Source organism: Chrysemys picta, chromosome 14 (genome assembly GCF_011386835.1).
Source record: "Chrysemys picta bellii isolate R12L10 chromosome 14, ASM1138683v2, whole genome shotgun sequence".
Classification (NCBI taxonomy): Eukaryota; Metazoa; Chordata; order Testudines; family Emydidae; genus Chrysemys; species Chrysemys picta.
The window spans coordinates 7737037-7764412 of record NC_088804.1 but is presented as its reverse complement, the minus strand read 5'-3'; the positions used below and the strand labels follow the sequence as shown (position 1 = coordinate 7764412).

General features: G+C 47.5%; 2 protein-coding genes across 3 annotated transcripts in view; one reads left to right on the top strand and one right to left on the bottom strand.

The window, feature by feature from the left end:
* LOC135975559 (polymeric immunoglobulin receptor-like) overlaps window positions 1-21100 on the bottom strand; it is a 92813-nt gene extending 71713 nt beyond the window's left edge. Inside the window, exon 1 of the mRNA XM_065566876.1 lies at window positions 16370-21100. The gene's annotated coding sequence lies outside the window, so the exon portion shown is untranslated. The remainder of the gene's footprint in view (window positions 1-16369) is intronic.
* On the top strand, window positions 1965-14663 carry LOC101954008 (uncharacterized). Of its 2 annotated transcripts, XM_065566873.1 has the most exons (7): window positions 1965-2435; window positions 3287-3601; window positions 5122-5190; window positions 10796-10882; window positions 11238-11303; window positions 11797-11876; window positions 14385-14663. In XM_065566873.1, exons 1-7 carry the CDS (start codon window positions 2375-2377, stop codon window positions 14538-14540), a joined length of 834 nt encoding a protein of 277 aa, XP_065422945.1. In that variant the 5' UTR covers window positions 1965-2374; the 3' UTR covers window positions 14541-14663. The 2 variants fall into 2 exon arrangements, with proteins under 2 accessions (XP_065422945.1, XP_065422946.1); XM_065566874.1 differs by lacking the exon at window positions 5122-5190.
* Window positions 21101-27376: the final 6276 nt, after the last annotated feature.

Genomic DNA, 27376 nt, shown 5'->3' with positions numbered 1-27376 from the left:
GGGACTGGTCTTTATTTCCTGGCCGCAGTCACGTGACACGAATGTTCACGTCGGTTACGGTCTTCGCTGGCTGGCGTGGCTACTGTTACACGGACTGCTCTTCGGACTCTGCGCTCCCCAGCCCCAGCGAGGTGCAGAGCTCATTCTGTACACCCACCGCATTGTCGGAGCTGCACCACAAACCACCGTCTCACAAACCACCGTCTCACAAGTGCTCCTCCCACGGCTGCATAGCACTCGCTCAGACAGAAAGGAAGGTATTTCTTCCTCCTGCGGCCGTGCTTCAAGCATCGGAGCTTAGCTCACCATTGCATCTAGTCCGCCGCTTCCCACGGTGCTGTCAGAGTGCAACCTGGTGGTTGCTGGGCTTTCTTCAAACCTCATGCAGCAGGTGTCTTCATCCCACCGGAGGTCACGCCTGTGAGATATTGGCTTCAGACTAAGGGACAGGTCAGCTGCTGGTGTGCGTCAGTAAAACTCTGACAATTTACACTCGCTGAGGGTCTCTAAGCCCCTAATTCTCTCCCGTTACACAAAGCCCACACTTGGGTAACCCTGTAGAGTTACCCAGCTGTAAAGCTGGTAACAACACAGCAGAGGATCAGACCTAAATTATGATCTGCCATAAGGTAACAGAGTGTTAAGAGTGTACGAGGGGAAACAAGATAAATAATTCTGGGCCAAATCCTCAGGAAATGTAAACTGGCGTGGGTCCATGGCCTCCATGGAGATACATCAGTTCACACTAGGTGAGGATCCGGCCCATGCTCTCAAACGCTGGCATTGAAGGGCTGGGAAACACAGCTCCAGGGCATAGCCCTGGCAGACTCCCCAGAACAGAGTCTGGCAAACTGGACTTGTCCACACTGTAAAATGCCTGGGCTTTGACCCATGTCATGGTGGGACTCGGGCTCTGACCCACTTGTCCTCGCAAGGTCTGCAAGAGTGAGTACAGAGCAGTTCCCCAAGTCAGACTAAGTTTTGGATGGATGGATGGAAGCAGGGCTTCGGCTGAAGCCTGCGTCAGAGCCCGGGCTTAGTGTGCTGTGAAGCCAGACCCAAAGAAACCACCTCAGAAAATTCTCCATGAGAAATCTGGCACACACTGGTCAGACAAGGGTTCCTGACAGATTCCGTTACAATGAAAGGCAAAGGCAAAGGCATGGTCCAGGAGAGATTCCAGGCATGGAATCCTAACGCTGCAGCGGTCATGTGCCTTACAGGAGATGTCAGCTTGTCTCCTGCTGAGCCTCAAATCGGACACGCGTTAAATCTGTGAGCACGTTAAATCGTTGACTGACAAGGCGGTAAATGGGAGTACTGCCTTCTACTTCAGGAGCGTTACTCCAGCATTATGCCACAACTGAGAGCAGCCTTAACTGCTCCTTTTATAACAGGGGCCTTCAGGCTTTCTGTTCCCAGCATGCAACGTTCCATCTTCACCCGAGTTCTGTTGAGAGGAACATGGAGCACTGCATGCTGGGAATGGTCGTCTCTGTAGGCTGCAACTCCACACTGAAGTGTCATTCCAATAACGTGCCTCCTTCAGGCTTCTACCAAGTTGCCCATGTAGCCCTCCTGCTGGGCCAACTTCGAGCCTGACCTTGAAGCTATTTGTAGAAGAGCTTCTCTGGCTCATTCTCCATTGACTCACACCCCCACTCCCAGGCTGCATCTGAACCAGGGGGACCTTTCTCTTGCTAGCCCTGTCATGAATCTAAAGGAACAATTTCTTTTCAAAGACTAAAAGCAGTTAGAAGTGAGCTTGCCCGTGTCACCTCATTACAGAGATACTCTAACCTGTCCCTTATTATTATTTATAGTATCATAATGTGCAAAGGTCTGAGCTGTGATCAGGGCCTCTGTTTGTGCTGTCTGCTGGATCACAGCCCAATTCCTTGACCGCAAGCCCAAACTACCTCCCCTTTGCTGCTTCTTGTTAGCAGAGCTCACAGAGGTTCGCTCCTTTAGTGAAGTCTTTGCTCGCCAGATGAGGCATCTCACGCAGGGAGAGTCTAACAGCCGCCGTACTATTTTGGTTGAGATTGGCCTTGGAGCTATATATAAAGATACACACTCGCGGCTAGACACACGTGGACAACTGTCACCTTGCTCCTTCATGGCAGAAAGGCAGAGCGAGCCATGCACCAGAACAAGTCACAGCCTTTGAAATAGCTCTGTTGTATTAAGGACACCACAGCCCAGGAGGAGCAAAAAATAATTCTCATCCGATACCGTGGCTGGTTCTCTTAATCCCCAACCCCAGAGAAAGGAACCGGTGAAGAGAACTGAGAGCTTGGGACTGTAAAACTGAAAACTCCCCCAGAACCTTCTTTCAACAGAGAACCTGCTGAGGAGACAGCACAGAGCCAGGATGAGCGAGGTGTCTGTCCTGGAGAGAACCACCTTCCTACTCCTGCTTTGCCTTTGTACAGGTAAGAGGACTGCACTGTTCTCCTTATCAGGACTCCGGATTAGCCATCCCAGTCCAGTTATAGGGGGTTTGCTCTGGGTCTGACAACTCTGGAGATTGAAATCTTCCATTTATCACAGAGCAGGGGACAGCAGTGAAAACTTCCCCACTCCTGCCATATGCAGTAACCCTGCTGTGGAGGGACTCCCCTCTAGCAATGCCAAGGTAGTTCGGCCTCTTCTCCCCATTCGTTCCATGTTCCTCTGCTACCTTTAGCTTTCAGCATCTTCCCTTCCCATCCCTCGGTCACTTTACTGTGAAAGGACCCAGCCACATTTACAGCCCTGGACAGCGCAAAGGCCTTTGATCTCAGCCAGAACCAGGGATGATATTTTAAAGTACCGAAGTGACCTTTAGCTGCTGAGCAGTATCAGTGGCGCACACTGTGCAAACGTAGACCCGCTGCTGCAGGGGTGACTTTCCTGAACCTGGACCTCTAAGCAATCCCCCACAGCATTGCACTGATGTAGTTGTCTCATGCATTTAATTTTGTGTCCCCGTGTTTTCCTTCCCCGATGCCCACAACAAGCATCAGCTCATGAAGTTGCTGTGATGGTCACAGTACTAAAAACAGAGCTAGACTAGAAATCTCTAACTTTCTCTATCCCTCTCCCCGTACCAGTCGCCAGAACAAATTCACCCCATGCTGCAATCAGCTGCAGGCTCGCTAGTGACGCACCCACCCCTGCCCCAGTTCGGGGTCCAGCTCCTGAGCTCATAACTAGAATCTGATTTAGAAAAACCTGGGCGGGCTTGGAAAATAAAGGGTTTCAGGACATTATTTTAAAGGATTATTTTCTCTTCCTCTTCTAGGCTCTGCAGATGATGCTGCCCCGGGCGTGTATCAGTCCCCGCCCTGCATCGTTGCGGCTGTGGGGTCGGAGCCCATTATGGAGTGCAGGTTCCCTCCCATGGAGGCAAGCGAAATAGGTTTTATCTCATGGTACAAAGAGAAGAGGAAACTGAGCCCCTCAGACAGGCCCTTCAGGCAGTCTGAAAACCTCACCGCAGGGTCTGTTTCTCTCCAGCTACCCCATGTGCAGGCTCAGGACGCTGGAGTCTATACCTGTGAGGTGGGGAATATCACCCACAGCTCTCCCGGGAATGGCACAAAACTGGAAGTTCGCGGTAAGCAGGTCCCAGCCTGAGCAGTGAGTTTCCTTTACCCATTTCTCCTTGCCAGTGGACGAGCTGCAGCGTGGGAGTGGAGGGGGCATTGCAGGGAGGTAATGTGGGACGGCTGGATGGTGGGTAAACTATGGCTGGGGAGAGAGGGGAATATTGAGGGCGTGGGGCTGAAGGGTGTGTGGTGGGGGTCAGACAGACAAGCTAAGGAGAAGCACTGGCTAAGGGAGCCACCTGCTCGGACAGATGTCACATGACAGCGGTCACGGATCATAGCCCAAACCTCAATCAGTCCATGGTGCCCAGGTGTGGACGTAATAGCAAACCTTATCCCAGCTGAGGGTGTGGACACACTCCGTGGCTGATACAGCATCATTGTTTGAAGCACAACTGATTGACTGCTGTAGTGTAGATAGGCTCTTAGTGTTGATTTAGTCTCACTTGAGTGATTCTGTGGCGAATAGAGGAGCTGGGGGCACACGGAGGGAGTAGGGCTCATTCTGTGCCAGTTAGGAAGGTTGGAAACAAGACCTGAGCCAATTCCCCTCAGCTGGGAGAAGAGACCCGCCTGCAGGTCAAAGGTGAAAACCGCAAACCAGGCTTGAGATCTTAATTCTTTGAATGGGGAAAGGTAATTAAAGCTAATTCCAAATGCTGGCTACTGGGGAGAGCCCCTGAGAGCCAGAGGGGCATGTGTCCCACCTGCTTTTCACATGGTTGTTATGGCCTTATTCTAAACCAAACCCAGAAGTCCCATCAGAAGCTCTTGTCCCCACTGAGGGCTCTGTCAAGGGCAATGTTTTGATTCTGCAAAACCGGGGCTATTCACACGAGCAGGGAGTCTGAGCTTGACCATGTCAAAAGAAGCCCTTTTAATTATCTGAGGACCAGGAGAAGCGGCTGAGAAGTGTTTTAGCTGGTGGCAGACACCTTCCTCTCCCCCTAAAGCTCGGGTAAGCCCAGAGCCCACCACTCACTGTTAGGGGCTAGAAAGAAACAACCCTCTGGACAGGTGTGAAGCGGTTTACTCACTGGCCAGCACGCTCCCTTGTGGCCAAGCGTAGTGCAGCAGGCTTTTCACATCTGGTGCCCCATCTTGCAGCTCAGCCCTCCATCCAGGCCATGGATAGTCCCATCCCTTCCAGGGTAGTAAAAAGCCCAGCCAAACAAGAGTGTAATGACCTTATGCCAGGCCTTCAGCCCCACCCAGGGCTCAGGGTCCTTGTCCCCTTGCACCAGAGGGGCTTAGACATCCCTTTCCTTGGGGGGTCAGTAGAAGAATGCAGGCCAGCCCCAGAACCCTGTATTATGCAGCTAAGAGCTGCTGCTACCTCAGACTCACTGCTACGTTCCTGGGCTACTTCCTACCTTCATCTGCCTCCAGGCCTTTCACACAGCAGCTCCCACCCCCCCTCCTTGGGCTTCTTCCTGCCAGTCTGTGACTGTGGCAGAGCCCACCAAGATTCCTTTGAAAATCCCAGCATCCAAAGTGAGACTCTCTGTGTTGCTGATTTATGTTCTAGGTTCAGGTCAGAAACCGGAGAATCAAACTGCAGGAGAAGGGTGTGTTCATTTTACTGCGCCCCAGCAAGGTAATCACGGCTGGGGGGGCGGGGGGGGGCGGGGAGGATACCTACCCTATTTCATTATCAAAGATGATCAGTTTTAGAAAATTAGAAACAAAATAGTGACACAAACAGATTTTCAGCTATAGGAGGTGTCTAATTTGATCTTGCTCAACCAGCTAACTAACTGTGCACACAATTATCCCTGATAACTGCGCACACACACACAATCACATGCACGTTTCTCAGGTACACTTGCACATCAGGTCCTGAGGTTATACTTTTAAAGATGAGCTGGATTAATTGTATCAAACAAACAACAACCCTTCACTGAACACAGTTAAACACAGGCCCAGGGTCAACTCCACAGCTAGTGTAAACTGATGTTGTTCCACTGACGTTAATAAAGCAACATTAATTTATAGCAGCTGAGAGTCTGGCACATGAAATCAGCTCCTCCCTCCATCCTTTGAACCCAGAGCTCCTCCATCTCCAGAAACCTGAAATATGCCACCAAGAGTGAAATGTATGTAGTCAGCTCTGAAAATTCACTCTTCATTAGTATTTGCGCTAGTATTAGTCAATCAGATACCACAAGGCCGGATGGATGAACTCTTTCTATAGAATACTCACAGAAAACAAACACAACCAAGGGTGTAATCATAGTCAAAGCAAATTAAAAATGTAAACCTGTATTTGCAGAAATTATTTTGCAGTATTTACCCAGCTCTTGAAATCACACCCTGTGCACTTAAACTCACTCTGCATTTTTTGTGTAGTGTTTTTAGGCACGGTAAGACAGCTGTTGCATTCCACCTCAGAGGTGGCTGCATTTTAGTCACGTGCAATGCTACTCCTATATTTACAAAAACAATGAGGAATCCTTGTGGTACCTTAGAGACTAACAAATTTATTTGGGCATAAGCTATCGTGGGCTTACTCTGAACTCTGGGGTACAGATGTGGGGACCTGCATGAAAGACTCCCTAAGCTTATATTCTACCAGCTTAGGTTAAAAACTTCCCCAAGGCACAAATTCCTTTCCTTGTCCTTGGACGGTATTGCTGCCACCACCAAGTGATTGAGACAAAAATTCAGGGAAGGGTCACTTGGATCCCTATCCCCTCAAAATATCCCCCAAGCCCCTTCACCCCCTTTCCTGGGGAGGCTTGAGAATAATATACCAACCAATTGCCTTTAATGTATGTACAGACCAGACCCTTTATCTTTAGGACACTAAAATCAATCAGGTTCTTAAAAGAACTTTATTATAAGAAAAAAGTAAAAGAATCACACCTGCAAAATCAGGATGCCCAAATAAATTTGTTAATCTCTAAGGTGCCACAAGGACTCCTCATTGTTTTTGCTGATACAGACTAACACGGCTACCACCACTCTGAAACCTGTATTTACAGTGTATAATTTGAGCAGTCAGCCAGAAAAGCACTTTAGGTTCCATTTGGATGAAAGGTGCTACATAAATGAAAATGCTTTTAATACTGTGGAATTTCCCTAGTCAATATGAACCTTAGCGCTAAGCCTGGCCTTGTCTACACTACAAAGTTAGGTTGACATAAGCCACTTTATGTCAATCTAGTTATGGATGTGTCTGCGTTTAAATTGGTCTCCCACAGATGTAAGTGCCCCATCATGCTGACACAGTAGCACGACCTGCCCGAGCAGTGTTGAGCCAAGGTCAATGTACAGAGGTTGACGCAGTGCAAGTGTAGACACTGTGTTATTTATGGTGACCCTACCAGTCTTCCAGCAGGTGTCCCACAATGCCTGATCCTGACCGCTCTGGTCACAATTGTCAGCTCCAATGCCCAGGCGACACATAGACTGGAAACCCTCCCCCCGCTTTAAAGCCCTTGTGAATTTTTGAAATGACTTTTCCTGGTTGCCTAGAGCTTGGTGGACACACCTCTATCCGCTCTCCGCTGCTGTGTACAACTGACCATGGCAGCTACACGCTTCAGACACGCTCCTCGCTGGAGTAGACAGGAGGTTTTGGGGCTCCTGGGCCTGTAGGGAGAAGAGGCTGTGCAGGCACAGCTCCGAACCTGCTATAGAAACGTCAACATCTACCAGCAGATTGCTTGGGGATGCAGGAGGAGGGGTACCACGGGGACGAGCAGCAGTGCAGCGTGAAACCCAAGGAGCTGCAGCAGGCGTATCAGAAGACCAGAAGCCAACAATCAATCTGATGCCAAGGTGCAGACCCGCTGCTTTTACAACAAGGCGCACGCCATCCTCAGCAGAGACATCCCCCGCACAGCACCAGATACCTCCAAGGAGCCCAAAGTCACAGGCTTCTGCTGTGAACAGTGGAGGAGAAGGAGGAGGAGGTAGCGTATGGGGGAAGGACAACTGAGAGATCCAGCTGTGTAGCAAGCCATGACATGTTTTTGACTCCACCACAGTGCAGCCAGTCTAACACAAGGAACCTCGGGTAAGTGTGGAAATAAATTCTCCATTACTGGGAAGCAGTAAAATAGCAGGACACAGCTTTGGACTTTCGTTAATTTACTCCTGCTAGAAGAGGCAGTGGTACATCCAAGAGAGGCAGAGTTGATATCTGCTTTTTGTTCACGTCTAGCATTCGGAGGGGGACAGGGTATGCAGAGCAGTTTGTTTACGTACACAGGGATGTCCCTGGAACCTCTGAGAGCTTTCCATGAACCTTCCATGGGGGTTCTCTGCTGTCCTCTGCTGAAGGTTTTAGGGATGACTGCCTTATTTCTTCCTCCGTGGCAGGACACCTCCCCACACCCATCCGTGATAACTTTGGCAGGCACTAATGCAGCACATAGGCTAGCAGCATATGGGCCTGGGGGGCTTTGGGATCCCAGCAGCAGCTGTGCTCTCTGTGCCTTTGTTACTCTCACAAGAGAGATATCAGCTAAAATCACCACCACCTGTGGAAAACGGTGCCAGCCTTCAGTGCCTTTTCCTTGTACTTAGTTTCATGCAACCGAGCAATTTCCTCCTCGTTTCCTTCACCCTTGGCAGGTCAGACTCACCATAGCTGGTGCTGCCAGTGGCACAGGGGTTCAGGAACTCCAAAGCACAAGCGTCAATAAGCTTGTCTTGTTTAACACTTTAGGGGAGCAAGGGAAGGGGGGGTTCTGAGTTTTAAGTTTCACTTTCCATTCCTACTCTCCTGACAATGGTACCTCTGTGTGTTTTAATTGGCCTCAAGGGATTATCCCACCACACCGTCCCAGATAAGGAGGAGAGATTAAAAAAAGAGGACATGGGAGGCCATGTTCTGCAAGAGCCTTCAAGCCAGTGCTTTCCAGGAGGCCTGGAGGGTGAAAATTGCAGACTGTACAGAGACGGAAAGGGGGCAAGAGAAAGGCACAGGAGATGCTCCAGGACATAATAGAGCTGGTCTGACAGCAAACTCAGATGCTGCAAGCTTTTGTTGACCTCCAGGTTCAACAATCCCGGGCTCAACTCCCCTTGCAGTCAGTGGAGAACTGCAGCATAGCTCCTCCCTACATATCCCTCCCCCCAGCTATTCTCATGGCCTCAGGGCCTACCCCTACCCCTCCACACTGGGGGAAAAGCATGGACAGCCACAGCTTCATCTACATTGACCTGTGAGAGCCACAGTTGATGTAGGCATAGCTACAATGGATATCAATGCTCCTTCCTCTTGTTCATTTACTAAATTTCCTCAATTTTTTAAAGTTAAAATATATTTGCCTTAAAGTTGGTCGGATTATTTTTAGGAGTTGTTTTTGTTAGTGAATAAAAAGCTGCTGACAGTGAAAAGAGTGTCTTGTACACTCACAACCCACTGGGTCAGTACCGAACACTAAAGCTGTCATAAATGTACAGCAGACCCCCCCAACATTAATAGGTACAGGCACTGTTATATGCACAGATGTGCAGTAAGTGCCACACAGTTGCTAACAGGCCCCCAGCCTGCCACCCCAGGTTGAGCAGACTATACCATAGCACATGACTGTGGCTTCCTGTTAATGTGCTCTTTCAAAGCTTCCATAAGTCATATAGCTCCTCGCTGAGCTCGTCTGATAGCCCTTGTGTCTGGCTGTTCAAACTCAGCAGACAGCCACTCCACCTTCACTCCTGCAGCAAGTTTTCCCCCTTCGCTTCACAAATATTATGCAGGACACAACAGGCAGTTATAACCATTGGAATATTTTTCACACTGAGATCCAAATCTGGTGGTCAAACAGCACCAGCACCCTTTCAATCTACCAAGAGCACATTCAACTGTCATTCTGCACCTGCTGAGACTGTAGTTGAATCACGCCTTGCTGCTGTCAAGGTGGCCAGTGTGTAGCTTCATGAACCAGGGAAGTGAGAGGTTGGCTGGGTTCCCCAGGTCATTATTGGCATTTCAACATCGCCAATGGTAATCTGCCGGTCGGAAAGAAGGTCCCTGCTTGTAGCTTTCTTAACAGTCCAGTGTTCTTAAAGATGCAACTGTCATGCACCAACAGTGATGTCAGAGAAGCACCCCCAGTGATCCACCAGCACTTGGATATCCATGGAAAAGGTCAGTGCAGTTCTCATTTTGGTGTCCCTGCACTGGAAGAGTAGGGTGAGCTCAGTGGAGAGGATCCAGGAATGTGACTTTGCACATCCAAAAATTCTGCAGCTACTGCTCGTCATTCCAAACGTGCATTATGATGTGCTCATTTCTTGGGCCCAGAAACGGCACGCCACTGTTTGCAGCTGCTCAGTGAGCACCAACAACGACCTTGAATTGGTTCTCGCTATGTCCTACATTAAACTGACTGCCAGGAAATCATCATGTTCCCTGTGATTCTTCTTCTGGCTCTGCAAATACAGGAGGATCCTCCATCTTGTGTTTGCAAAGCTCATGACAACAGTGCAGAGCTGTGCAGGCTCCAGGCTTCTGTCAGAGATGGTGGACAGTGACAGGTCCCACACGGATTCATGGAAAATCGAAAATAGGTGTGGAAATGATGGGATAGAGAAATTAGGGATGGACAACATTGCATTAGGGGAAGTTGACCTCTTGCTCCAAGCTACCACTGTGTGAGTCATTTCTGCTCCACCATGCATTCCCAAAAGACTCTGCACTGGATGGTGGGATAGCTACACATTGTGCACCACACTGTGCATCAACACAAGCACTCCTGGTGAGTACACACTTCACCAATGCAAGGAAACAAGTGTGCACAGTCACAAGCAATGTACTTTCTGTGACAGCTGTATGCCGACTTAACTTGTGGCGGCAAAACTTGATAGTGTAGACATGGCCTATTAGTCATTAGTAGAACTGATCAGAGAGAAATGTAAATAAAATCATTGAAAAATATTATGATTTTTTTCCCTGTTCTGGGGAGGTTTGGTTGCTTGGTTGGGTTGGGATTGGTTTAATTTAATTTAATTTTCACTTTGACCAAATATAACTAGACCAAAAACGTGGGAGAAAACGTTGGCAAAAATTGTTAAAATATTTTTCCTTTAAGAAAAAGGTGAAAAATTTCAAGCAGTTTTGTTTTATTTTGATGACTTGTGCGTTATTACAAGCCCAACTATGAAATAATGTTACCTCGTTTAGTTATTTGTTCTCACTTAGTCAATGTGTTCTTGACATGAATACTGTCTCTCATCTCTGCCCGACACAGAACATACGGCTTTGATAGTGTGTCTGCCTCTTCTGTTCCTGCTGACACTGAGTGTGCTCATCGTCGCCTACTTCAAACGGCCAAAATGTGAGTTTGCTCCTCCAAGCAAAATGCATCCTAGCCAATGAAAGCAACATGCTCACTTCAGAGCTTCATCTTAGACCAGGTCCAGAGAGTGTAGGTAACACGGACCACAGACTTTACAGCCAACATCAGAAATTGCTTTGCCAACAAAACTTACAGCAAGAAATCCAGTCTCTGAGCAAACAAAATATGACCCTTACAGAGGACCGTACCAGCGAGGGCACTGGGGCTTATTTACACACACAAGTTACACCGGTTTAACTTAAATCAATTCATTATTATTCTTATTTATCTGTAGGAATTTGTCATTGCTATTTTGTGCTCCAGGACACTCAGTCTGCCCGTTGTCTGTTTTTAGGTTTCCCAGCTGAGGAAAGCTTTAGGAGCCAATTGGATATGCACACAGAGACGCCAGCACAACAAGGCAAGAACGCACGAGAAATTGCTCCAATTTTTGTCCTCTTGAGGCCAGAGGAAGTCACTGTGGCCTCTTCTCTAGCTGTGCTCAAGCAGTCAGGCGACACACATAGGAGTCAGATATAGAGAATAAACCTGTGCTAATGATCCCAAGTGGTTCCTTCCAGCCCTATTGTCAATGATTCCAGACAAAGCCAGTGATCCATAGAGGCTAAGGACCTGTTTCAGCAAGTCAGTTCTCTCAGCCCTGGACTCAGGGAGAGTTCAGGGGAGTCACAGGTGCTCAGCTCCTTTGAAAATCAGGCCCTACATCCCTGTTCTACAAGATGCTGAATGCTTCCCAGGCACTCAGGATCCTTCAGGATCAGGCCCTACATTAACCCAGCTCTGTATCTTTGAGGTAGGGGGCAGGGTTTCTTCCTGAAAAGGCTACAGTCACCATTCTGTGTAACTTACATACTAATTAGTGTTTCTTTGTTTGTTTTACGAATTAACCACAGAAGTACCCCCTGACTTGTATCACATGCCAAAAAGCACCACTAGACTCGCACAACAGAAGGAAAGACAACTGCAACCTCAGGTACAAAGCTGCTTTTCCCATCCCACCGAGCATTACAACGTCAAGTCCCCTGCTCAGTTTCCCGCCCCAAAGCAACTGTCTTGTGATCAAGGCTTTTCGTGATCACTTTCAGGCAGCTGGGATGGAACAGAACCCGTGTTTCAGGAAGAGGAACTGCAAGGGGAGTAGGTTGCTCTGGGTTTGCAGTAGGGCTTTGTTAGGTTTAGTTCTTTATTTTCTAACACAGAAACACTCTAATTTGCATTTAAAGGTGGATTAAAGCTAGAGGGGGCCTGGATCAATCAAAACTAAGTGCCCCCCAAAACTAGGTGATATGGGCTGGCTGACAAAACTCACCTCAACGTTCAAGACGTGGGAGGGGAAACGGAAGGTAGTCACTATCTTGGGAATGCAAGACATGTGCCTTCAGGGGTGCGGCCTAGACTGACTGATCTACTCCTTGGATGGTTAAGGCCTCTCTGTATTTCCCAAGCGGGAGGGGATCGTATTTATCTTGCTAATGGACAGAGTCAGAAGTGACGTATAAGGAGGGGAGCTGCATATCAGTAAGCAGGGGTGAGTTGCAGGGAGAGGTAAATAACTCATTGAAGGGGTGCTGGAAGACGGTATTAGTCACGCTGAGGTATTGTCTAAACTACTGTGTGGGGTCGATCCAAGATACGCAACTTCAGCTACGTGAATAACGTAGCTGAAGTCAATGTACTTAGATCTATTTACCGCGGTGCCTTCACTGTGGCAAGTTGACTGCTGACGCTCTCCCGTCGACTCCGCTTGCGCTCCTCGTTCTGATTGAGCACCGGAGTCGGCGGGAGAGTGTTCAGCGGTTGATTTATCATGTCTATACCCCCGCTGGATCGATTGCTACCCGCATAGTTTAGACAAGCCCTGATATAGACACACAGACTAAATTCTGAATTTTCCTCATGTCCTTAACCCAGTCCAAAATGAACAGTGTGCGAAGCATTCATGCCTCCCATTCTATCCCATCTGAGAAATAATGACAAATAAGTGACTCAAGATCCACCTGAAAGCTAAAACCAGCTCTTAATTCTGGTCAGAGCCCCTGGGAGGACTGCAGCCTGCCAGACATGGAACTGCCTGATTTCTAGCTCAGCTCTCTCTCTCCTGGCTTTGATGGTCTTTCACATCCCAAAGCCCCAAAGTTACGTTGATTCCCCTTGCACATCTCTTCTGCTAAGAGTCCATTGTAAACAAACCGTATTTAAAAGTCTCCTGCAGGGTTTGGAGTGTTTCCATAAAAGCAGAGCTTGGTTCTTTAACCCTTTGAGATTATTCTCAAGAGCACCGGTGATGGCAAAGGCAGAGCGAGAGCCATGTCGGCCTAGATGGTTCCCACAGTCCCACTGTGCTTTAAAGCTGATCTTGGAGGTAATGCAGTGGACTTTGTGTTCTGCCCCACGAGCTGGGAAGGAGCCTCTAATTCAGACATTATGGCTTGGTCCTGAATGAAAGAACCATCAGCTTAATTGAAACACATCCATCGCAGATGGCCACCTCCCTAGTGCTGGATTCTGTACTGGGTTGGAGGCTTCTGCTTCGTTCGTTCCAAATTCCTGATCTGGAACCCCGAGATCAGGTTTCATGGAGTCTTAACTCATTGGGGCTGGAGGAGAAAGGGTGGATAATAAAAAGCAGGTCTCTGTTATTCTTTCCTGGTTCTAGGATAGTGAAGACCGCCATTATCCCACCCTGTTATTCTCAGCTGCCATTTTCCTCTCCTTTATTTCTCCAGCTCCTCCCTGCTAATATTGAGCCACCTTCATTTCACGGCCCCATCCTGAAAAGTGCTGAGCACCTCCTGCAAGGAGTGGAGCATCCTCCGCTCCCATTGAGGTCAATGGGTGTTCAGTGCCTCTTAAGAGGTGTTGATTTCAATTGATTCCTATTGACTTCCCTGGGAGTCAGGCATCTAAATACCTTTCAGGAGCTGGGCCTGAGCCTGCGTCAGTCCAGGGCTCTCCACAACCAACCTGCTTTGGTGCTCAGCTCTTTTTTTAAAGGCCAAGTCTGAGAAACTGCTTTGACCCTTCGAATGTAATACACATCCTTTAAAAAAGCCGTGGGCGGATTTTGTGTTTGTAGACAGCGTCACACAACTACATAGGCAGGCACGCTGCCTTAGGCACCAGCTAACCCAACATCTGCAGGGACTAGCATCCGTCTATCCCAGCTCCCTCTCTGTGGTAGAAGCAAAGGAAAATGTGCTAAGGGGCAGATTAGAAACTCAAACAGTTACTATTGCCCTTCATCCAGGACCTCGGCCTCTAACAAATCTCATGAGAAAAAGCGTTTCAAGAAGGTTTTTCCTAATGAGATCTGAGGAGACTTTGTCTGGTCAGCACCCCTGTCTAATTAACCTTTGCTTAAAGAACATTGGTGGAAGACGGACTCAAGAGGCAAAGGCCAGTTCTGTATTTGAGGTCTTCATTCAATGAGATCCTCAGACCACAGTCATGTATGTGTTTTGTTTTGTTTTGAATGTCCCAGACTCCCGCGAACCCAACTGAAGACGGCCTGAATTATAGCTCTATGTACTTCAGCCAGGAATATCCAGAGGCTGCACAAATGGATGAAGAGAGAACAGAACTATATGCACCAGTGAAGAAAAAGAAAAGGTCAGCCTCTGATGCAGTGTACGAATGACATTAAACTAATCAGTGTGGTCCGAGTCACGCTGGATGGCTTATCGCATTGGCAGACAAGCCCCAGTTTTGTCCTGTCCGTGCTTCAGATCTCACTTAAAATAAAGTGCTCTGCCTCCTATCAGACCCAGTTGCAATCCTCTGAGCAGAAACACGGGTTGCAATGGGACTGTTGCCTTTCTCGCTCCGATAATTCGTTGACACCTGGCAGAAGGGTTACATTTTGGGGTTCAGAGAGGTGTGTTCACCTCCCACCCCCGGGGGGGGGCGGTAGGGTGAGGCATCGAGAACTGTCTCTGCAACTAGCTCACAGCTGCCACCGCTTCTCTGCCATCGCTGCCTGCTGTCTCTCTGCCACTTCTCTGCTGCTGCCACTGGCCACCGTCTCTCTTCCACCGCTACTTCTCTGCCACCACTGCTGTCTCTCTTCCACCACTCCTCTGCCACGGCTGGCCACTGCTGGTCTCCACTGCCACAATGTCATGTTCTGCAGTTCCACTATTTAACCCAGCTCGTCACGATCTGAGCTCTCAATGATTTCAGTAGGGAGTGGGGAACCTCACCGCCAGTGCAATCTCTCGGTTGTCTTTCACTCTTCCCACACAAGGTCAAAGGCTTAGCTCCTAGATCTGCTCAGCAGTGCGGTCAGCTATAGGAATCACAAACCAAAAACAAGGACTCTAATCTGCTCTGTCATTAAACACCAGAGAGGAGCAAGTCAAATGGTGTCTAGGCAGAGTCCACACCACCAGGTAGGAAGCAAAACTTACCAGTGACATCTACTTTCTGAGCAAATGCAAGAAAACAAAACATCATGCCCAGAGCTCTGACCATCTATAACCCTCTGACCACTACATACAATTCCCAATATGCTGAACAGCTCTGCAGAAGGACTTCAGAAAAACTGAGGAACCACTTACTGCACCTCACATACTCCAAGAGGGACCCCCTCAAACAAGAAATTATCACATGCTCCCACACACTGAAGAAAAAAAAAATCAGGAAAGTTACCTGGAAATCATGGAAGAAATCCAAACCAATGATAAAACATAAACCCTGCTGACAGACATCCACCCCAAAAACAAAAAGGGGAACCAGCTACAACTTCTTCACAACCCATAGACCACCTCCTCCAGGAGAAACCATGGCTCCAGTACCCATCGCATGGTGACTACACGATACCTGATCATCATCAATTCATTAAAACTACCCCTAACTGGAGATTAATTATCTGTATTCGCTAAGGGACAGTGAGACGGGATCCTTAGGGTGCAACCTGTGACTGTGGGACTATTGTGCCCCCTTAACTCACTAATCTGGGCTGTCTCTCACAATGCCTTCGGGTGACAAGCAGCAAACCCTCCAGATGCTGTTACCACTCAGTATAACTACATGTGGAGCCCCACACTGAGCTAGATTGCATGAATGCTACCAGAGTCACCCACAAATCACACACCGAAAGGCACCAGACAAATCCCCCCAGCTCCGAGCCTTGTACCTCAGGAGTATACTGTCTTGCACTGCTCAAGACCCTTTCTTGAGCAATGCAAGTTTATTAATTGGTTCACCACTTCATCAATGGAAAAATGGACACGCACCAGCCTTTGACTCTGACCTGAGCAGAGTTACCAAGCACTTCAATAAAACTCACCGGTAAAGATAAACAGTAAAAAAAAAAAACCTATTTTTTGTAATCAATAAACTTATAATCACTTACAACTGCTAGGTAAAAAGTCACAGTGGTTACCAAAAAAAAGTAAAATATAAGCACACAATCTAAACTCTCAACCTATAGATTGGGCAATAGCTAGATTAAGCAGTTTTTCTCACCCCACTGGATATTAGTCTTTCATATGCAGGCTTTCCCTCTTCGCCTCAGGATCAGTCTCTTCAGCTCCAGCATTCTTGTTGCCTTCAGCGTAGGTGGGAGACAAGAGAAAGGACCAAGCATGGGGCCACTGTGTTCTGTTTTATACCCTTAGTCCATGTGCTTGGAGAACATAAGTCCTGGCATGTCTGGTGGGCATTGCTGAGTCACCAGGCAAGCTTGAGCAATTCCCCCGGTGTGGCCTTGTCCAAGTGAGTCATTGAATTGTAACTCCCTTGCTGGACGATGGCTGTTGATGGTTGTTTGACACCCGCCTGGGCATTGGTTAGCTCCCTTGTTCTTGGCTCTGAGAATCTAATATCTGGGCGATCATAGAATCACAGAATATCAGGGTTGGAAGGGACCTCAGGAGGTCATCTAGTCCAACCCCCTGCTCAAAGCAGGACCAACACCAACTAAATCATCCCAGCCAGGGCTTTGTCAAGCCGGGCCTTAAAAACCTCTAATGAAGGAGATTCCAGCACCTCCCTAGATAACCCATTCCAGTGCTTCACCACCCTCCTAGTGAAATAGTGTTTCCTAATATCCAACCTCGACCTCTCCCACTGCAACTTGAGACCATTGCTCCTTGTTCTGTCATCTGCCACCACTGAGAACAGCCGAGCTCCATCCTCTTTGGAACCCCCTTTCAGGTAGTTGAAGGCTGCTATCAAATCCCCCCTCACTCTTCTCTTCTGCAGACTAAACAAGCCCAGTTCCCTCAGCCTCTCCTCTCCCACAGCTCTCTAATCATTTTCATTACCTTCCCCCGGACTCTCTCCAATTTGTCCACATCCCTTCTGTAGTGGGGGGCCCAAAACTGGACACAATACTCCAGATTCCCCAATTCACAGCATATTTTAGTGACAACCATACTACACAATCTCATAACTTCATATGTATTAATGATATACATATTTAGATAGAACAATGGCTTTCAGTAGATTGTAACCTTTCCCGTGATACCTTACATGGCATGCTTTATATGAAATATCACAATTATATATAAATACTGAATAGGGGGGTTACAGGGCACTCCTGGAGGTATAGAGCATCACAGACTCAACTTCTGCCCACCACAGAGATCAGGTACCATACTAACTCGTGAAGAGCGAAAAGAATCCTTCCACCGACCCTGCCTCAAGTAATTATTTCACAACAAAGACGACACCACTCACAATTACCACTGACAATCATAAGAAAAAAGAATCATCTAATCCAGGGGTGGGCAAACTACGGCCCACAGGCCACATTCAGCCCACCAGCTGATTTAATCCAGGCCTTGAGCTCCCGCTGGGGAATGGGGTCTGGGGCTTGCCCCACTCCTGTGCTCCAGCTGACGAGCAGGGTCAGGGACTGCTCCACGTGGCTCCTGGAAGCACTGGCATGTCCCCCCTCCAGCTCCTACGTTTAGGGCCAGCCAGGGGTCTTCACGCGCTGCCCCTGCCCCAAGCGCCGCCCCCACAGCTCCCATTGGCCGGGAACTGCGGCCAATGAGAGCTGCAGGGGCGGTGCCTGCGGACTGGGCAGCGCAAGAGCCGCTGGCCACGCCTCTGCGTAGGAGCCAAAGGGGGACATGCTGTTGCTTCCGGGAGCTGCTTGAGATAAGCGTCACCCAGAGCCTACACCTCGGAGCTCCTCCTGTGTCCCAACTCCCTGCCCCAGCCCTGATGCCCCTCCCACCCTCTGAACCCCTCAGTCCCAGCCTGGAGCCCCCTCCTGCACCCCAAACTCCTCATCCCCAGCCCCATCCCAGAGCCCGCACACCTCCATCTGGAGACCCTCCCCCCCGCACCCCAACCACCTGTGAGCATTCATGGCCCGCCATACAATTTCCATACCCAGATGTGGCCCTCGGGCTACAAAGTTTGTCCACCCCTGATCTAATCAGACACCAAAGTGAAGATGAAACCACACTCTTGATCATTACATTGATTGCTTGAGGGGAAAAAATTGACTGAAATCCTCAACAACAACAACAAAAATCACATCACCCCAATCTCTCCACCACTAAAAGGATGGCGGTACAGTCCCTGAAATCTAACCACCAGATAGTGATCAAACCAGCAGACATACGGGGCACTATGATAGTCCTCAACCATGATGCATATGTTAATGAGGCCAATCGACAACTCTCTGACATCACCTACTACAAAGAACTCCAGTTTGTCCAAGAATTTAAGGATATCATCAAATCTTTCCCCAAACCACTCCAAGAGAAACTCTACAAACTCATCCCACACAAACCTCCTCCAGGGATTTTCTACATGTTCCCCAAGATACACAAACAAGGGAACCTAGGCAGACATCATATTCGGCCACAGCACTCTTACAGAAGGAATATTGGGATTCATAGAAACCATCCTCAAACCACTTACCAGGCCAGGTGCTTCCAGGACACAAATGACTTAATATTGTGGAGTAACAGCCTCCTTCAAAACACCATCCTCGCCACCATGGATGCCACTTCCCTAAACACCAACATCCCTCAAAATGACAGCAAAGCTGCCTCAAATATTTACACGACAATGAACAACCCTCAGATATCCCACCCCAAACACATCGCTGAACTCATCCATTTCATCCTCACCCATAGCAATTTTACATTCAAACACTTTGTCCAAACCACGGGAACAACCATGGGTATTAGGATGGCTCCCCAATATGCCAGCCTCTTCATGGGCTACCTTGAAGAATTTCTGGGCAAATGCGCCACAAAACCAATGATATACCTGAGATACATCAATGATATTTTCATCCTCTGGACAGATGACAAACTCCCTCAGATTCTTCACCACAACTTCAACCACCACCACCAGTCTACTAAATTCTCTCTGGAACATTCCCACACTAGCATCAACTTCCTGGACACCACCATCAGCTTCACAGTGGAACCCTACAGACAACCCTAGACAAGAAACCCACAGATCACCACACCTACCTTCATAAACCCAGTAACCACCACAAACAACCAAAGAAAATCTGTTATCTATGGCCAGGCACTCAGATACCACAGAATATGCTCTGAGGAGAAAGTCCGGAATATACACCTTAATACACCCAAAACCTCCTTCACAAGCAAGGACACTCCACTAGAGAGGTAGATCACATCATGGAATGGGACTCCCAAATACCCAGAGAGAACCCCCCTCTGACAGCACACCACTAGTTGTCACCTACCACCCCGGAACCCATACAGGGTATCTTCAGACTACAATCCATACTTGACAGGGACCCCATTCTGAAAAAAATCTTTCCTGGACCCACTTCTGACCTTCAAACAAGTCCACAACCTCATCATCCGAAGTAATCTCTCCACAGACCAGGACACACCATCTCAAAACGGCGCCAGACCCTGCTATAAGAACAAATGCAAAACCTGCATCCACTTTTAGACACCATACTTTAGGAAAGATGTGGACAAATGGGATAGAGAATGGGGGAGAGCAACAACGCTGATAAAAGGTTTAGAAAACTTGACCTATGAGGAAAGGTTAGAAAAATGGGGATAGGCTCCCTAGGGCTCTATTAACTCCTTAGAGCCCAGTGTGGGGCACATGCCCCATCAGAGGGTCCTACCAAAGTCACAGTCCATTCTGAGCAATTTCATGGCTCGAGGGTTTTTAATTAGTCAATTTCATATTTTCAGATGTTTACATCTGAAATTTCAGGATGTTGTAACCGTCGGAGTCCCAACCCAAAAGGTACTTGGAGGTGGGCCTGATCTCCCTCCCCCCCCCCGAGAGCAGCCATGCAGGTAAAGAGGAAGTCCTGTCCCTCCCCAGCCCAGCTAGGACTAGCAGCTAGGAGCCCCCAGCTGGGGAGATCAGACCCATCTTCACCTCTGGGAACCTCCTCCGACTGTAGGAAGCTCCAGGGCGACTACTTTCAGAGCCCCTTAGTCATCTCTTTTCCAAACTGAATGGTCCCTGTCTTTTTAATCTCTCCTCATATGCAGTTACAAACCCTTAATAATTCTTGTTGCCTCTGTACCTTTTCCACTTCAAATAGATCTTTTTTGAGATGGGGCAGCCAGACCTGCCCACAGTATGCAAGGTGTGGGTATACCATGGATTTATATAGCGGCACGGTGATATTTACTGTCTTATTATCTCTCTCTTTCCTAATGGTTCCTAACATTGTTAGCTTTGACAGCTGCCGCACATTGAGCGGATGTTTTCAGAGAACTATCCGCAATGACTCCAAGATCTCTTTCTTGAGTGTAGCAGCTAATTTAGATCCCATCTTTTTGTATGTAGAGTTTGGATGATGTTTTCCGAAGTGCATTACTTTGCATTTATCAACGTTGAATTTCCTCTGCCATTTTGTTGCCCAGTCACCCAGTTTTGCGAGCTCCTGTTGTTACTCTTCATAGTCTGCTTTGGACTTAACTATCTTGAGAGACAAGGTGGATGAGGGAATATCTTTCATTGGACCAACTTCTGGTGATGAGACACACAAGCTTTCGAGCTTACACAAAGCTCTTCTTCAGGTTGAAAACTTCTCTCTCTCACCAACAGAAGTTGGTCCAACAAAAGATATTACCTCACCCACTGTGTCTCTCTAACGTCCTGGGAGTGACACAGCTACAACAACACTGCAGATGATACAAAATTACTCAAGATAGTTAATGCAAACTTTGCCACCTCACTAGTTACCTCTTTTCCCACCTCTCGAGATCCCTTTCAGCCCTACATGTCTATGATTATTGTAGTCACAAAGGCAGGAGCACCGCCAGCTTTTCTGCTGCCCTAGGCGGCGGAAGGTCCCACCCCGAAATGCCACCCCCCCCCCCAGAGGTGGCGGAAGGTCCCGCTGCCGAAATACCGCTGCGGTCGATGCCCCCCAAATTGTAGTGCCCTAGGCGACCGCCTAGGTCGCCTAATGGGTTGCGCCGGCCCTGCACAAAGGCACAAATGTGCTTTTGTCAGTATAATTTATTTCACTGGGAGAACAGATATAATCTATACCACAGCACAAAAGCACTCTTTCGGCAGAGTAATCAGTGTCTATACCGGCAAACCTTACTATTGTAAGCCTGGCTCAAGTCACTTTTGAAAACACCACAAGTTTCAACAGAGGCTTTTGAAAATTTTACCCCAGACTAGAAAATGCCACCAGGGTAGCAAACAATCTAGTTTGCTGTGTTTTTTCCTGTTTATTCACCCCCCAACCCCATCAGTATTTATTTATTTATTTGAACCTCTCAAACTATCAACATAAATATACAGATATCCTCATTCTATTAGAAAATTCAAGCCCGTTACAAACCCGTCTTTGGTCGATGGCTTAAGCCAGATGTAACCTTTTTAAAACCGGAATACACGCACAGCATGCCATTAACCAGCACACACAAAAACCTATAGCGTTTTATTTATAAACACAAGGTTTTATTTACACCAGCTTTGGCGACGTGCATTTCAGCTTTTGCTGTAGAACAGTTTTAAAAAACCAAATCAAAAACACCTTAACAGGGCTCTTATTCTCTCTTCAGCACTCCAAAACAGCTTTATTTAAATACTGCACCGACATTGTAACACGCAAACACGCTGACCCATTACTATTCACACTAGTTGCCTTTAACCACGTATCGTTTTTTGATCATCAAGCATTCTTCCACGGAAATATTTTACACGCAGCCAGTCTCCATTTTATTTCTCTGTAAGGCCCCGTTCTTGCACACGCAGGCCCATGCATTGCAGCATTGGGGTCTAACTTTGTACAGGCTCTTCATGCTGTAGGGAGGGTGCACACCATTTAAACAACCGCTGGGATACCATCAATATATCAGGGCATGTCCCACCCTGGGATGTTCACGTGACACGTGGTCCTGACAGTGCCTCTATACAAAATAAACCAACCATGCCCACCCCCATATGCTTCATACAGCCATTTTCAACTAATATTTGAACACCAGCTTTTGCTTTTTCACCTGCAGCTTGGTCCTTTCATAGAATATCAGAGTTGGAAGGGACCTCAGGAGATCATCTAGTCCAACCCTCTGCTCAAAGTAGGACAAATCTCCCCAGCCAATTTTGTTCATTTGTTTTTAACCCCAGTTCCCTAAATGGCCCCCTCAAGGATTGAACTCACAACACTGAGTTTAGCAGGCCAATGCTCAAACCACTGAGCTATCCTTTATCAGCCGCTAACTCAGTGGTTCTCAACCTATTTACCATTGTGGGTCTCATCTGCAGCACTCTGTGTTATGTGGGTTGCATCCACACAATATATATACTACCTGTGCGGCCCTGAGGATGTCACATGGGCTGTAGCTGTATGCTAATTAGGCTGTGGGTTGAGAACCATTGCTCTAACCAAATCCTTTCAATTCTCTTACAAACAGTGCTTTTCTGAAAGAAGGTTTAGTAATTTACTGGCAATGAATCATAGAATACCAGGGTTGGAAAGGACCTCAGGAGGTCATCTAGTCCAACCTCCTGCTCAAAGCAGGACCAATCCCCAACTAAATGAAGATGGACAACATGCAGCATTGAGCATTTACATGGATTCAGCCCTCGAGTTAAACGTTAGAGTTAAATACAAACTCTGAAACGCACATCCTACGAGGAGCAGCTGTTGGTGTGTCAGAATGTAGCGTGTGACTGCGAACAAAAGGTTGTCCTCCATCTAGGAAGGTGGAGCTCCAGCCTCTAGGGGGCAGATCAGACAACGGCAGGCTCTGATTACAGTATTACTTGAATAAAAATAATTGTTAAATACAAGTTGCCATTGCCTTAGTCAGAACTTATACCTCAGTGCAATAAACACTCTGAAAACACTCTCTGTGCAAAAAACTTGGCACAGATATTCCTGACATCATGATTCACATCATCTTAAGTCCCGCTGACAGAGTCATGGCCTGGGTCATCTATGACACACCTTTCACAGTCCTCAAACATCTTCCCCTTTACTCATTGTTTTATGCAGCCATATGTGGAAGCACATACAATTTTAGTTACAGTCTGGCACCTGGGCTCAGCTCAATGTCAAGTGCCTTCTTTAAAGTTAGATTTATCCTTCTCAGCAGAATTAGCACTGCCCTCTCTTGGACCTTGACTACACTACCGGGGAAAGTCAACCTAAGTTACGCTACTCCCGCTACGTGAATAAAGGGCAATAAAAATGATTAGGGGTATGGAATGGCTTCCATATGAGGAGAGATTGATAAGACTGGGACTTTTCACTTGGAAAAGAGATGACTAAGGGGGGATATGATAGAGGTCTATAAAATCATGACTGGTGTGGAGAAAGTAAATAAGGAAGTGTTATTTATTCCTCATAACACAAGAACCAAATTAAATTAACATGCAGCAGGTTTAAAACAAACAAAAGGAAGTATTTATTCACACAACGCACAGTCAACCTGAGGAATTGTTTCCCACAGGATGTTGTGAAGGCCAAGACTATAACAGGGTTCAAAAAGATAAGTTCCTGGAGGATAGGTCCATTAATGGCTATTAGCCAGTATGGACAGGAATGGTGTCCCTAGCCTCTGTTTGCCAGAAGCTGGGAATGGGCAACAGAGGATGGATCACTTGATGATTGTCTGTTCTGTTCATTCCCTCTGGGGCACCTGGCATTGACCACTATCAGAAGACAGGATATTGGGCTAGATGGACCTTTGGTCTGACCCAGAATGGTCATTCTTATGTCAACTTACTGTGGCGTCTACACCACATTGCGTCAAGGGGAGATGCTCGCCCGTCGACTTACCTTATCCTCTTGTTCCGGTGGAGTACTGGAGTGCACTCTGTGGTCGAGTTAGGGGTCTTCACTAGACCCACTATTTCGACCCCGCACTGCATCGATCGCAGAAGTGTTGATCCCCAATAAGTGAAGACATGGCCATAGTATCCTGTTGAGGAATCAGGTCTGAGCGAAAGCAGCACTGGCCCAGTCCATTTGTGTATGCAAGACTGTTGGTGTCCCGATGGTCCAAGGCCCCTGAAGAGCTGTCATGCAGCACGGACAACGCATGGAAGGCGTGGATATCCTCCACAAATGGAAAATGAAATAATCACCGAATTGTGACTGCGGTGAGGTACAAACTACGTGACACATCACAGGCAACTGCCCCATTCCCGCTTACAGTGGTGGATAAGGGGGATCCGCCTCGCTACTCCAGAAGCATTAGAATGGCTTTCAAATCTCAAAGAGTTAATTATAATCGCAGCCTGTTGCTTTTCAAATGCCGTAGGAAAGAAGATTCAGCTACTAAGAGATTTAGAATAGAGAACTCTCATAAATTACGTTGGTTTAGTGTTACGAGAGCTGGCTCCAATCACAGGCACCCCAAACACTTAAACACGTTTTATGCGCAGATTACCTACGGCTCAGCACCCTACCTCCTGATGTCGGGTTAGTTTAATAGCAGCTCCACATGCTCATAGGTGGCCTCCCTTTCCAACAGTTCAGGCAACGGCAGGGTTTCCCCTTCCTCGGTTTCTGGGCCTGCTCCAGGAGAGAAGGCATCATTCTCACTCACTCACGTCTCCTGATCTGGTTCTGGAATCTCAAAGGTTGGGACAAAAGGTTGGCCTTTCACTCCTCCTCTGAAGAGTTGCTGATGTTTCCAGGGCCCTAACTATCAATGGAAGTGAAGCAAACTCCACATTTCTCACAAGGCATAGAATCCATGTGGTCTCTCAGTTACTTGTTTTCATAAATGTGGCTATCAAACAAAGTTATCCCACAAGTGGCTCTACTGAACAGCCAGTAGTTAAGTGGTTGGTTCACTGAGAGGTTTCTCAACTACTACCTGCTCTGGGGTGTTGTGAGGATAAATAGAGTAAAGACTCTGAGGTGCTCAGATACTATTATAATGGGGGGCCAGATAAGTAAATTACATAGAACTGCTCCTGAATCCTTCCCCATAGGCATAAATAACCCAACTGGCTTGCACCACTAGATGGGTCTACAAGGCCCCAGATCAAAACTGATGGATGGAGGGAAATATGGGCAGTTGACAGAGATTGCTTTCATTTCTGTCCTAGCCTTTGGTCAGTGTGCCGAAAGGGTGGGTGTGTTCCACCCACCACGAGATTGGATTTAGGGGTCAGCAGATAAGGGATGGGATAGCCGGTGCTGACTGGTCTAGGGGCTGGGCTAGAGGGGCTAAGGACAGAGCCTATGGCCTAGGATAAGATGCTAATCAGTCGGGGGTGGGACTAGGGAGCCACCATCTATGAAAACAAATCTGCTATGTAGTGTACCCCTCTTCCCTCCAGTAATGCTCCCTGGCACAGTAAACTCCGATTTCTGTGAGCCTCATACACAGCAATAATGGAAAATATGTTTTATAGAAGAAATTGTGATTGTTATAAGATCAACAATGGTTATGTGAACTCAGAGGCCTCTGAAATTACATTTAGCTTTTTTAAAACTGACTAGATTCTAAATTGACTGGGCCCCTGTAACTAAAGTATCCAAACCACATATTTTATTTAATCCTGACTGGCTGCCATGTCCACATGGAGACCAGATTCATTTGAGAAACCACCTTTACACCTAGGACTTTTCACATGGAAACATCTGGCATCTAGGCAGATAGCTGGTCCCTCTCAGAGCCCAGATAACTCTCAAGCACCAGAAAGCATAAAACTCCCATAACACTCCCAGAAATGCAATATTACTCTATAGAGAATATTTGGTCCTGCCCCAAATCCTGATCAGCTTTATGCCCAGGCTGAAAGCACTTGTGATTTTCAGTCACCTGTGCAAGATGAAGCAATCCAAAAGGCCATTCAAAGAGCTTCTTTCCAGTTTCAAACTATTTTTTATAAGCACTATACTTGTTCAAAGGTACTTTTAGAAACCAAACAAAAAACAGTTGCCAACATGTGAACACCCCCAGTTATGGATCCCCATGAAAAGGAGCTCTGTTCGCCTTTAAACTCGGAGGATAGGACAAGCAGCAATGGACTTACATTGCAGAAAGGGTGGTTTAGGTTGGACATTAGGAAAAACTTTCTGTTAGGGTAATTAAATACCGGAATATATTAGCTAGGGAGGCTGTAGAATCACCATCACTGGAGATTTTAAAGAGCAGGTTAGACAAACACCTGTCAGGGATGGTCTAGGTAATACTTAGTCCTGCCATGAGTGCAGGGGACTGGACCCTCTCAAGGTCCCTTCCAGTCCTATGATTCTACGAGGAAAAGCCCAGGAGATGCTCCTGCTGAAACACTGTCACTTCAAAAGATACCACTGTCTAGATGAGCAGCATAGAGGCTAACCAACCTTTTGCTCTACAAACTGCTTCAAAAAATAAACCTCTTGGCTTTGCCAGGACATTTCTCCACCTGCAGCAGACCAATTCACATAGTCACCTCACTAGTAGCTCTACCACTTCTATATTTGAAAAGGAAGCAAGACTAAGATATACTGAAGCATTACGTGGTGACCTAAACAGATGACTCTTTAAATGGGTCTGGTGGGCTATTCTCCACGTAGTCACTGAAGGAGTTTTAAGATGTTTTAAATCTATCTACAGCCATTTCTGAAAAGAGCCAGATTCTCCCCTCTGTTGAGTTCGTCTGTGGGAGGATTACCCCAACACAGAGGGACCCTTTGGCAGCATGAAGCTGATATAATAGCTCTCAATGCACCCCCCTCTCCAGTCCCGTGTCAGCAGAGTGGGCATGTGCCTTGCAGTTTGTGTAAGTCAGATCACATCTCACTTCAGGGAACCAGCTCAGCACACAGCCACACAGGATCAGGGATTGCTCAAAGCACAATGTGCGCCTTGGCCACACAGGCGCTAACCCCCCCAAAACTGTAAAGCGCTATCACTTTAAAAGAAAATACCTTGTGGAATACGGGGGCGGCAAATAGAGGCCTTTCTCTCCTTTCCTCAGACTATGAAGACCTAGGAGAGTTTTTAGGTAGTTGCGATTTTCCCTGTGTTTATCTAACTTGCCAAGAGAACAGTGTTTCCTCTGGAGTAGCTAGAGAGCTCATGACAGAAC